Raw genomic sequence first — 13,017 nt, 5'->3', positions numbered from 1 at the left:
TTGTTGCAAACTCAATCTAACTTCATTTAAAGTACAACAGAACTAACGTAATATTTAACAATCTCTAAAAATGGCACTAACGTTTGTCGGTAAATTCAACGATATTTGGCTTAAAGTTTTGATGTCAATTGAAAATAGACCGTTGCCAAAAAATCTCAAGCAATTTGAAATCATTACAAAATGTTGTCTCACAGATAAAATTGTGAACTATAAACGTAGATCAATTGGGAACTGTCTATTAGGAATTGATTTCAGCAATAAATGGCAAAACTAGAAACATCGCTACCGTTTAGTACTATTGAGCAACCATAGGAATTTCAGGCCTATCCTAAGTACATTTAAAATATGTGTATAAAAAAAACTTTGGTCATGATTCTTTTCATATGACTATTCTAAAATTATTAATAAAATCTCTACATTCTAAAAAAAAGTGGAGTGTGGAAGTTCTTTAAAAACTTTGGTGTAAATATTGCACTTACTCGTTACTGCTCGGCGTCGGTTCCTTCTTAAGCTGCCAGTTGCCCGAGGTAGACAAATTGAGACTAGTTTCCTGTTCCTGTTGCTGGGAGGCTGACTGCTGCGCCGACGATACCATCGACAGGGCACCCCCAATGGCACCGTTATTGTTCAGACCGAGTGTCGCCGAACTGTTGCTATTACTGCTGGCCACCAGACCGCTCATGTCGGCCGTGGTTGTTGATCCGCCCATCGGTACCACCAGTCCCATGTTGAGGGCCTCGTGATGCCGAGCCCGTAGGGCCGCCAGGCTGGCATTTAGCTGCTTCATCGATTTGTAGTCTTTGCGTAGGTGCTGCCGGATCTCCGTGTGGCAGTGCTCGTTGTTGGTCACGATGATGTCGCCGGTGTCCGTCGTCGTGACGCGCGCCTTGCAGTTGTACTTGCGCGACAGATTGCACTGCCAGTACTTTTTGTCCTTGCGGATGTACTGGATGCCGAAGGAGTGCCCATCGTGCACGAGTAGGGGCTTACCCCGCTGACTTAGCATGAACTGGAGACGGCCCTGAAACCACTTTTCGCCGGGGGCTACTGTTTGGATAGAGAGAGAGAGAACGGATGTTGGACAAATGGTGAGAATGTGATCTGATGGTTGCAAACTATGGAGAAATTGGCTTTTTGTTTAGTAGTTTTCAATGACTTGAAGGATCTTGATAGTTCCTTATGCTAAGCACAGTTGAATGAGAATGTACAATTTTGAATCCTTTCCATGAGACTTTGCTCTTCTTTTTGGCATGACATTTCAACTGGGATAAAGTCGATGCTTCTCAGCATAGTGTTCTCTGAGCACTTCCATAGTTGCTAACTATGGAACTATGCCAGATTCCTCTGGCAATGACCATTGCATGAGTATATCATGTGGCCGGCACGAAGATACTCTATGCCAAATTGCCCAAGGTAGTCAAGGGAATTTGCAATAACGAAAAGTTCCTAAAGCAACCAGGAATCGAACTTGCCACCCTCAGCATGGTTATTCACAATACCCATGCTTTTACAATTGTGGACATAGGGGCCCCTCAGTATAGTCTTTCTAAATACCAGCGTGTTTACCTCTTCGACTATATGAACCCTCATCCATTAGACTATCATTTAGCATTGAGCATTTAGCATTTAGCAATTCGAGATAAAACACGTTTCATAATACAGTAGACGTTCGATCGGTGCAAACGATTTAACATCGTTCCTTGATAAAAAAATATCATAAAAATACGATAAATTTTATTGTTACAACACCATTTTTTCGAAAAATATTCACCATTAAACGTATTGTAATTTACACGGCACACTCACCATCACCCCTATTGTTCTATACCATTTGGCGAATGGTAAATGGCACTTTTACAATAAAAAATGGTGGTCGTTATGTATCTTAACCATAAAATTTTGAGAAAATTTCCATACACTTTTTCGCGAAAAACAATAGAATGTATTGTGTTTTTATGAGACATTTTTAGGGCAATTTTCAAAAGAAAACAATATATCTTAATGTTTTTTCCAAGTTTTTTCATTGTTCTTACAATACAAATACAATTAATTGAATGGCGTCAAATGAATCGTTGTTACAATAAAAATACAATAATATTTGTTGTTATTTGTAAGCAGTTTTCGTTTTCAAAATCCATAGAATTTATATTTCCCGCTAACATTTATATTCAGCATTTACCAGCACTAACGGCCGCCAGAATGATATGCACATTTTAGGATAAGAATCAAATACCCCGGACAGACATGTGATACGAGTGTGATTCCTGTACAACGGTAAGCAGTGTCAAGAAAATTCTAACAAGACTGACTTAAAATGAGAGAATTTTCAGTATGGCACTCATTTCAAGCGGAATTGTACAGTGATTCTTGTATCACATGTGTGTCATAAGCAAAACACTTTGATGTCTGTTTGGTATGTATTGCTTGGCAGTTGTTGATAAGATCTATCTTCAATCTTTTCAAATAACTGCCAAATATCGCAAGTCAGACCTTAGGTCGTATGATCCATACCATAAATCGTTCACAATTCATGTGGCCATTAGTATCTCTAAATGCTGGAGAAAAATGTTACCGAGAAATATGAATTCTTTTGTTTTTCAAAGGCGAAATCTGTTTACATAACAACAAATATTATTGCATTTTTATTTTAACATCGGTTCAATTGACCCCATTAAACTAATTGTATTTGTATTGTTATCAATGGTAGTTTACTATTTACTAGATTCCTTTAATTTATTGGAAAACATTAGAAAAATCATTGTTCATCTTTTTCCTGTCGTAACATCCTCACTTGACTAAAACCTGCTTTTCAGCTAGTTTTCTATAAGTACTTCCTCAGTTATTCATTGAGAGCTTCCTCTGCCAACACGGCTTGACGTCTGTCAGTCGTTGAAGTTTTAGCGAATAACATTCGATAACCGAAACATCTATTGTTTTCAAATTTAAAACGAAAACTATAAAAAAATATGTCAAGTGGTTTTGTATTTGATTATACAAACATGATCCAAGCAACAATAATATTTCTTGTTGTTTATTTGTTACGAATTGTTTTTAAGTGTAATTGAGAAATGAACTCTTTTTTAATAAAAAGTCCATGAGAACTTTGCAGGCACTTTTGCAACTATTTAAAAACAACTTAAATTAATTTTTACTGATAGCGAAGACGGCTAATAACAAGACAGACATCTACCCTCTTGCTTCATATACTCTGACAACTTCAAGCACACTAGCGCCGCGAACGACTCCAGGGAACAACATTATGAATAAGTGTGCGTGAGATGCTACAGCTTCCGTGTACGTATTTGCATGTACACGCACACAACCATGTTTAATGTTCCTGTGAATCGTTGAGGGCGTTTCAACCTTGTCGCCTGCGACAGGGTGGGAGCTGTCTGTCTTGTTATTAGCCGTCTTCGCTGATAGTAACTTTAAATTATTATAGAACTATTGAAAAACAATCGAATCAATTAGTCACTAATAAAGCTAATGTTCACTTATTGTACGAACTATATGGGCTTGATTTCTATTGTAAAAAGTAACAATATATCTACTATGTGTTTTATTGTGAACAATAAAACCAGTTGTATGTTAATAATATTTACCATGTAATGAATGGTAATTTTTTATCCGGGTGGTTTAACTGCAATGCTTTTGAACTGCAAGCACAGACAAACAGACATACTACTCAAATCGAATTCATCGCACGATTTAACGGTCATTTCGAAAATAAAGTGTGGTTCGGACTGTGCTCGCATGTGTCATGGTGGCGCTGCTGTGCCTACATCACCTTTCAATTTTGAAGAGAAATGAACGCGACGCCGATCAATGTTTACATAAAATGACTCAGTCATGAACCTTCATTCATGTTTTTTGAATGGATGACGCCACGGGGGAGTCGTCACCTGCAAAATTGTTACATCGAGCCGAGGGAAATAACACCTGCAAATGAATGCTTCGGACTGAGCATTATAGAGGGTGCTAGTGAGATGCAAAACGATGTTTTTGAAGCAATTTTCTTCTAAGTAGTATGTCTGTTTGTCTGTGCTGCAAGTCCGGTAAGTGCAACAGTGCAGTTATCGCACTGGCAAATGTCAGAAATGTGCGCCATATTGGCCCAAATAAACAGTAGGGAAGTTCACGTTCATTTTACGTCAGTTGACCGTCGTTGACACTGTCAGGCGTTACAGTTATCAGGTTTTTGTTCGCTAAGTGAAACGTAAACATGTTGCAGTTATCGAACGGCTACTGTACCTATATGCATTTAATACCCCGGACAGGGGTCTCCAGTTAGCCTAGTGGTTAAGGCTATGGATCGGCATTCATGCAATGGTAGGCAAAGGAAAAGTCCTTCAATTAATAACTGTGGAAATGCTCAGGGAACACTAAGTTGAAGCGAAGCAGGCCAAGTCCCAGTGGGGACGTAGAGCCAGAAATAAGAAGAAGTTGAACGGAGATAATTATTGTGGAATTCATTTCAAGGTTACAGTGATTCCTGTATCACATGTGTGTCATAAGTATAACGTAGAGAACAAATCTACAACTATAGTTATTATAACATTATAACAACTATAGATATTACAGTCGGAACCCGCTCGTTGAGCCACAACCTCCACCCAACCAACGAATTCGATTCGCTAGTTGGGTGAAGTGACAGCAGCACAGGGGGCGTGCGCATTGTTTTTTAAATCATGTTTAGGTTGGAAGCAAAAAGGAAAATTTTTCAATTTGTTTCACATTTAGAGCAAAACTGATACGTTTTGCAAGATACATATATGGCCAATGCGAGAAACATTTTATTTTCACCCATTTTTAGTCGGTGAAGTGAAAATATAGATGTTTATGAAACCACCCGGACCAAAAGCAAGCACAAAACGCTTTCAATGATCGACAAAATAAAGATTACCGATGTTTTGCATTTGTTTCGAAGTAATTGTACATATTGTTTTTTTATTGAAGAAATATGAAATAGAAATTCTTTTCGATTATCAGTAATGTTAAAGAAACCAAAAACTCATTAGCTCGCCCCTCGGAATTACAGATTGGTTGTCATTTTCAGTTTGACATTGAATTATGACATCCAGGTACTTTTTAGTTGGCTGACAGCTCAACTAACGGGGCCCCAACTAAAAAGTCACCCAACTATTAAGCCCCCAACCAGCGAGTCATGACTGTACCACAATATTACTAAATGTTTTGTAAACAACGTTATCAGAAAGATCTATCTTAGAGTGACTGGAAGGGAGAGTGGCGTCAACGTCAAAATTAGAACAGCGGGCATCTGTCAAATCCATACAAATTCCCGTTCCATACGAGCAGGAGACCTGTCGAAATTGGAACATGATATTGTCGTCGCGGTTGAAACCCGAAGATTCCCCTCACCCGACAATCGAATTTTCTCAAAATCCATACGTGAAAACTAACGTCGGACGTAGTGCGCTGGACGGCGGACCCGGTCCTCTATCCAGCGCACTGTGCCCGACGTACGTCCGACACACGGTTCAGGAGAAAAATCGATTTTCGCGTGTCAAAAATTCCGATTTTCAACTGTACGAACAATACCACTCTCCCTTCCAGTTACTCTAATCGATCTTTATACTTTCTGTGAAAGGTGTGCGGACATGCGTGGGTGGATCGAGATAGACCTTACAACGACAGCCATATGTTTGTTTACCAAAACGAGATAATCCCTTTTGACATGATGTCAATGCAGAACTATTGTATCAGAGAAATGTCGAGCAATCTTACCTAATTTCATGCTGCCTAAAGATGCGTTTTAAAGGAATTTTAAAGGAATTTGAATTTGATTAACAGAGTTGCTCTGCATTGCTCAGAGAATTACTATCTACAAGTTCAACAAGAATTTCTACAAGAAAACTTGATAATACAATCCACTGAAATAAAACGACTTCCATAGTTTATGTTCTTGGATTTTTCATCAAATTTTGTCTCCATTTTAGTATTGCGCGCAAACCCCAAAATTTTATTCCCACCTTTGGGTTTCCGCGCCGAAGACCCAGCGCCAGATTCGGCGACCAAGAAAACTGACAGCAGTCGCCGGACAGTTGGCAATCCTGATATTTGACGGTGGCCGCCCGGTGGATTGTTGTCACGCAAATAGAACTTTTCGCTGAAAATGCATGTGTATTGAGTTATTGTTGACAGATTTTCTGCAGTGTTAGTGTGAAATTCAGCGATTTTCTGCATCGCGTAAACCTTCGCTGGAAGAAAACGTCATGTTGTTCAGCGAAGTAAGGAAAATTTTCAGTGAAAAAAGCAATATGTTTATTGCATATGATTTTTGCTTTTCGGATTTTGAGTTATAAAGATGCGTTATGGGCATCCCTACAAATGAACTTTCTGATTCAAAAGTTCATTTCTAGGGATGCCTAAGATGTATTGGGACATATAAATTTTAGACATAGACATATTATAAATCCATAGACTCGCGGAGACATGGTTGAGCAATACGATTTTAGTGTGTTTTATCGTGAATTTAAAGCACAGACAAACAGACATACTACCACAGACAAACAGACATACTACTCAAATCGAAATCATCGCACGGTTTAACGGTCATTTTGAAAATATAGTGTGGTTCGGACTGTGCTCGCAAGTGTCATGGTGGCGCTGCTGTGCACCGTCACCTCTCAATTTTGGAGCGAAATGAACGCGACGCCGATCAATGTTTACATAAAATGACTCAATCATGAACCTTCATTCATGTTTTATGAATGGATGACACCACGGGGGAGTTGTCACCTGCAAAATTGTTACATCGAGCCGAGGGAAACAACACCTGCAAATGAATGCTTCGGATTGAGCATCATAGAGGGTGCTAGTGAGATGCCAAACGATGTTTTTGAAGCCATTTTCTTCTAAGTAATATGTCTGTTTGTCTGTGATACTACTTAGAAGAAAATTGCTTGAAAAACATCGTTTAGCATCTCACTAGCACCATCTATAATGCTCAATCCGAAGCATTCATTTGCAGGTGTTGTTTCCCTCGGCTCGATGTAACAATTTTGCAGGTGACGACTCCCTCGTGGCGCATCCATGAGCGCTTGCACGCTGACGTCATCACTGTCTCCTTCTCTTTCTTTCCTTCGGCGTCGGTCCATAAAGCCGTCCTTGCCCTCAAAAAATGCAATGCAATGTTTACAAATCGTATGAGAATTCGATAAGGTTAGGTTTTTGATGCAAGCCTCTATACAAAAAACATGAATGAAGGTTCATGATTGAGTCATTTTATGTAAACATTGATCGGCGTCGCGTTCATTTCTCTTCAAAATTGAGAGGTGATGTAGGCACAGCAGCGCCACCATGACACATGCGAGCACAATCCGAATCAAACTTTATTTTCAAAATGACCGTTAAATCGTGCGAAGAATTCGATTTGAGTAGTATGTCTGTTTGTCTGTGTTTAAAGTGTACCGAGCGAATATGACGTCACGCAATCCATTGTCACCATTGAAATTGTGACGTCATGCTCGTTTGGCTACACGATCTGACAGTTCGTTTGGCTACAGTTGTCTTCGCCTCCGCGAGTCTATGGAATCTATGGACTTATCCACCGATGAACCGAATTCATCGCGGTCCGAGAATTTTGACACTAGAGCGGGTCTGTTCCAATCAGAATCGTCCAATTCTGATTGGAAACGGCCCCGCTCTAATGTCAAAATTCTCGGACCGCGATGAATTCGGTTCATCGGTGGATAAGTCCATAGACGAGTGCACCGATGAACTGAATTCATCGCGGTCCGAGAATTTTGACACTACAGCGGGGCCATTCCCAATCAGAATTGTTCAATTCTGATTGGAAATTGTTGACTTCTGATTGGAAGCGGCCCCGCTCTAGTGTCAAAATTCTCGGACCGCGATGAATTCAGTTCATCGGTGCACTCGTCTATAGTGTCTATGGACTTATCCATCGATGAACCAAATTCATCGCGGTCCGAGAATTTTGACACTAGAGCGGGGTCTGTTCCAATCAGAATCGTCCAATTCTGATTGGAACGGCCCCGCTCTAGTGTCAAAATTCTCGGACCGCGATGAATTCGGTTCATCGGTGGATAAGTCCATAATATAAATAGGTATAAATGAACAATAGTAATCTTGAGTCTAGGGGCAAGACACTGTGAAAACGAGAGCAACTCTGAGAAAAAGTCCATTTAACTTTAACGAGCCGATTTTATGAGTGAATTTAGCGTCCAATAACCCGTGAAAATCAATATCATCATCAACATTGTTGTCACTTCGTAAAATGGCTCATTCTGAGTAACATCTGCACGAATTCACGCGAATTCATTCAAATTAGTTTATTTTTATTCAGCACACGCAACACTTTACCGGTTAGCATTAGTGCCAGATCACACTTTAGCATAAACGGGAGAAAATCTGAGGAATCGTGAAGAATTCTAAGCAACACTTTGAACACTGTTTATCTCTCGTGAAATCTGACTTGCCCCTAATCTTGAGTTTACGACATTTTTGGTAGTAAATACCGTAAATACTACTTGTGAAATATGTTCGTTTGAATAAAAACGAGTTTACTAAACTAAAACTTTCGAATATATTACAAACAAAGCTTTCAGTATGAATAAAATTCGAATTTACAACAAATTTTGAGTAGCAAGCCTTGGATGTTGCTACTGATAGTGTAAAGCGGGGATTCCGATGGAAATCCTAAGGATATGTGGGAATGTGTGATTGAATAATAACAATTTCGTATTAAAACGAGCGTTACCATAATAATCCTGAGCATTCCGATGAATACTAGTAAACTTTGTAAAGAACAGATCTCAAGAATTCTTCCAGTGATTAGGATTATCTACAGATATTTGTTAAGGGGAATCTATTCATAATTTGTTCCCAAAATTCATCTGAGGATATCTATCGAAAGTCTATCCTGGATTCTTCTAGAATTCCTTACGGGATTTTTTCTGCTTTTTTAATCGCAATTCGTTCCTCTGAATTCTTACGCAGTTTCTTGCAGAATTCTTCCCGCGATTTAGCCTGGAGGTTTGTTCGAGTTTCTTTCGAGATTTGCCCAGGAGTTTCCCCCAAGACTTACTCCAGGGGTGTTTTAAGTAGCGCAGATGGTTTCGGGGGGTTTACAGAGGTTATCAGGAAAATTCAGGGGTTCCAGAGGCGTTTCAAAAGGAGATCTCAAGGGTGATTCAGGGGTTTTCAGTTGCTTTTTCGGGAGTCTCAATGTTTCTCAAGGGCGGCTCAGGGGGTTTCAGGTGCGTTTTAGGTTGTCTCTGCAGAATTCAGAGGGGTTTCAGGGTTTTTTTTTATTCTGATTTTTTCTGAGGTGTTACATGGAAGTTTTATGGGGTTCAGGGAGTACCTGAGGGTCTCAGATGGCTCAGGGAGACTCAACGGCATATCAAGTTATCTCAGAAGGCTCAGGGGGTCTCAGCTCTACGGGATTTCAGATGATTACTGAAGGGTTCAGTGCATTTCAGGCGATTTCAGATGCCTTTCACATAGTCTCAGGGGGTTCCAGCTATGGGCAAGTCAGATTTCACGAGAGGAAAACAGTGCCCCAAAGTGTTGCTCAGAATTCTTCACGAATCCTCAGATTTTCTCCCGTTCATGCTTAAGTGTGATCTGGCACTAATGTCAAACTGTAAAGTGTAACGTGTGCTGAATGAAAATGAGCTGATTTGAATGAATTCACGTGAATTGATCAGAGTTGCACTCGTTTTCACAGTGTCTTGCCATTAGGGTTCCAGTGGGTCTCAGGGGCGTTCCACGGAGTCTCGGGTGGATTCAGGGGGATTTCAAAGGTTTTCCGGAGACCGCAGGAACACTGAAAGACGGCTTGCGGTAATGACCAGCATACACATATTTTCAAATTTACCATGGCAAAACATGATCATCGAGCAGCAAACGCTTCTTGTGTGCGCTTTGTTTCCTACCATGTCAACCGGTTCGATAGCCTAGTGATAGCGTGCGAGCTTGGCGTACTCAAGGTTCTTGATTCGAATCCGGCTGCCAACAGAAACTTTTTGTAATTGTAAATCGGGTCCATGGCAGAATTAAAAACATTAATCTGTTGAATTGAAACAAAACTCAGTCTCTACAAATTTGGTGGCGTTGTGTATTAAAATTGACCCTCAGAATAGTAATTTCAGCTAAGTCGTCTTTCAGTGTAGGTCTTGGATTATTTAGAGGATTTTAGCGTTTTAGGGTAATTCAGGTGCGGCCCTGGAAGTTCCTGAATCGCTCTAAAACGTCCCTTAACCCTTCAGGACACGCGCTGTTGTAAAAAGTACAACACTACCAAAAACCTCACTCGCCGTATACAGCGCGAGCGCGGTGCAGCTTCGGTTGCTTGATGGCGCGCGTGCTGAAAAGATATTTGAAAACCGCCTCTCAAAGGGTTTCGAACCTTATAAAACAAATCTTGAACTCCTGAAATCTCCCGGGAATGGCATTCCCGAGCTTACTGCAATTCAAATTTGAGCCTTCCTTCTCCACAAAATATCTCTGAAACCCCTTCCTTTCAGGCTCACTTGTAATCCCAGGAAACCTTCTTGGCGAAATCTCAATTATTAGGGCACAAAATCTAAGAACTAAGTTCCCGCATTAAAAGTGCCTACTGATTTAATTTAATGCACACAATTCCCTCTCTTTCTGCCCTGTTTCGATTCATGCTCATTTTCAATGTCGCCCAGTCCATGGCATTAAAGGAAGTTTCAGTGCATGCCAAGAACAAACTCGTCCAAACAAGCAATCCGGGGCCCGGGCAAGATCTCCCGCAGATTTTATTACGAAAATCCTGAAAGGAACAACCAAAACAATCCCGGGCAGTTTTAGATGGGGCTTCACGGTAGAACACTCAATACTGGGAGAAATCCGGGGAAAAATTCCTGAGGGAAATCTCAGGACGATCACAGCAAGAAGTCTACGAAGAAAAGCCTGGAACAAAACAGAAAGAAATTGCGGGAAGAACTCTATAAGATATATTAACAATATTTCTGTTAAATTCCAAAAGGAATTCTGAATGGGCCCGAAAGAAACCCGAAAGAAGTGTAGGATAAATTCTTAAAAACTATGAACAACACTGGGAAAAGTATTCTAAGATGAATTCCGAGAGAAACTTCAAGAGAAATTCCGCGAGATTCTTTAAGAAATAACCCAGAAGAAACTCTATTGATAAACAAATTGAGATTTGAACTATGAAAAGAAATCCACGTGCTCCGGTGGGAATCGAACCCACGACTCCCAATTTGCTAGACTTGTTTTCTGTTTCTGTTGTGTACATGAATGTCAGAGCAATCAAACGTGGTAATCTCCACTTGGCTTGGTTTGTTTGCCTAAGCAAAAATCGAGAAATTGACAGAAATAGTTCTGTCAATTTCGTCAAAAAAGTACCGAATAGGCAATTTAGAATTGAGTGTGTGAAAGTGCCTATGGACCATCAATAAGAAGTAGGCTTTGCACGAGTTAGGACGTTACACCAGGAAAAAAGACCCAGTCAATAAAGCTTTGGCATCGAATTCATTTCTTGGTCGATTTTTGATCTTAACTTTTTCATTAGTTCTTTTTTTAACAATACCGAATACCTGACAACAGGTATTGCATAGCACGTGATCAGAGGAATTTTTGTCAAACATAAATATTGAAAATCAATATACGCATCACCTTTTAATTATTGAAATTTAGGAATCTCTTATTTTATTCTCCGTACTTATTAGATATCACGCTGTTCTTGCCTATCTATACTTAATCCTATACATAATATGTCTATCGATTACGCCAAATCTATAGGAACAACACTACGAAAGCTGTTCGGTTTTAAGTTCCAACTGTTCGTGCTGCTGTTCGTCCGGAATGCATGAACTGCTGCCAGCTGGCGCCGAACCGACCGATGACGGCACCATAGGCTCCAGCTGCGTAAGCTTAATATCGGGCGGAACTTCCGGTTCCGGAAGGGGCGGCGGTGGAGGACCGCTTTGCGCCGGCATCTGTGGTTGCTGCGGTGGATGCGATTCGCCCGAAGGCGGAAGGATCATAGCAGGTGACTGGGGAGGAGGCATTGGCGGCGGATTGACGTAGGGAGGATGTTGATATGGATTGTGCGGAGGATGATGATGATGGTGGTGGGGATTGTGGTGATAAGGGGGCATTTCAGGATAGGGAGCTGGTTGGTGATGCATTGGGAACGGGTTGGGGTCGTAATGCGAAGGAGGACCCATAACCGCGTGGTTCGAAACAGGTTGGGAGTGAGTATTTGGATGGTATTCGTGGTAAGCTCCGTTGTTCAAAGGAGGATGAATGCTTTGGGGTTCTTGGGGTTGAGGTGGTGGTGCCACTGGTTGACTCAGATTAGGAGGTGGTAAGGGCGGTTGCGGAGGTTGGTGGGGAAATTCGTGGGGAGCTTTCATGTGAGGTTGATGGTTGTGAACTCCAGTGGACGAGATGACCTGGCCGTGGTGGGTGATACAACGGGCTCGGCACATCGAAACCCGGTACGATTTACACAGCCAGTACGTTTTGAGACCTTGCTGGGTGGCAACGGTATTGTTGCGATTGAATATGCAATTGTTATGCAGGAGAGAGGTTGACGATAGCATCGTAATGCTGGGACCTGTGGAAAGATCAATCCTCGATTAGCTGGAATTGTTCTACCCAAGTCTGACAAGCGAACAAAACCAAGCAGTGCAAAACGGGTTTAGTGCATAAGCGGAATACTTTTAGTGCAAGAATAGAAAAGGAGCAGTGAAACAAAAGATAACGAATACAAATAACTTAAAGAGGGTGTTTAACGCAAGCGTAATTTTGACAGTTCTCGAGGCAAGCATTGCATTGTAGGCGGTTTTTGGTTTATCGATTATTACAAATAAATGATGGATAATTGGGTTCTTTAGGGGTATCCGGATTATTTTATAATCGGATTCTCCACCCAAAAATTAGTCGGAATCCAAAATTTCATAATTTTTGGAGTGCGGGAACTATTTTTAAAATGTATTTAAAGTTTGTATGGATTTTTTTGTTCGGGTCGAACTG

The 13,017-nt window shown here is 40.8% G+C and overlaps 1 protein-coding gene across 3 annotated transcripts in view; it reads right to left on the bottom strand.

Moving 5' to 3' along the window:
* LOC115256538 (broad-complex core protein isoforms 1/2/3/4/5) overlaps positions 1-13,017 on the bottom strand; it is a 48,830-nt gene continuing 35,813 nt past the window's right edge. Inside the window, exon 4 of one of the 3 annotated variants that reach the window (XM_029855233.2) lies at positions 1-1,044. In XM_029855233.2, the coding sequence (XP_029711093.1) occupies positions 476-1,044 (569 nt within the window). In that variant the 3' untranslated portion in view covers positions 1-475. Of the gene's footprint in view, positions 1,048-11,681; positions 12,599-13,017 lie in introns of those variants that run through there. The other 2 variants (XM_029855232.2, XM_029855231.2) reach the window with 2 other exon arrangements.

Source organism: Aedes albopictus, chromosome 1 (genome assembly GCF_035046485.1).
Source record: "Aedes albopictus strain Foshan chromosome 1, AalbF5, whole genome shotgun sequence".
In the NCBI taxonomy this organism is placed as follows: Eukaryota; Metazoa; Arthropoda; class Insecta; order Diptera; family Culicidae; genus Aedes; species Aedes albopictus.
This window is presented reverse-complemented; position numbering and strand designations above follow the sequence as displayed.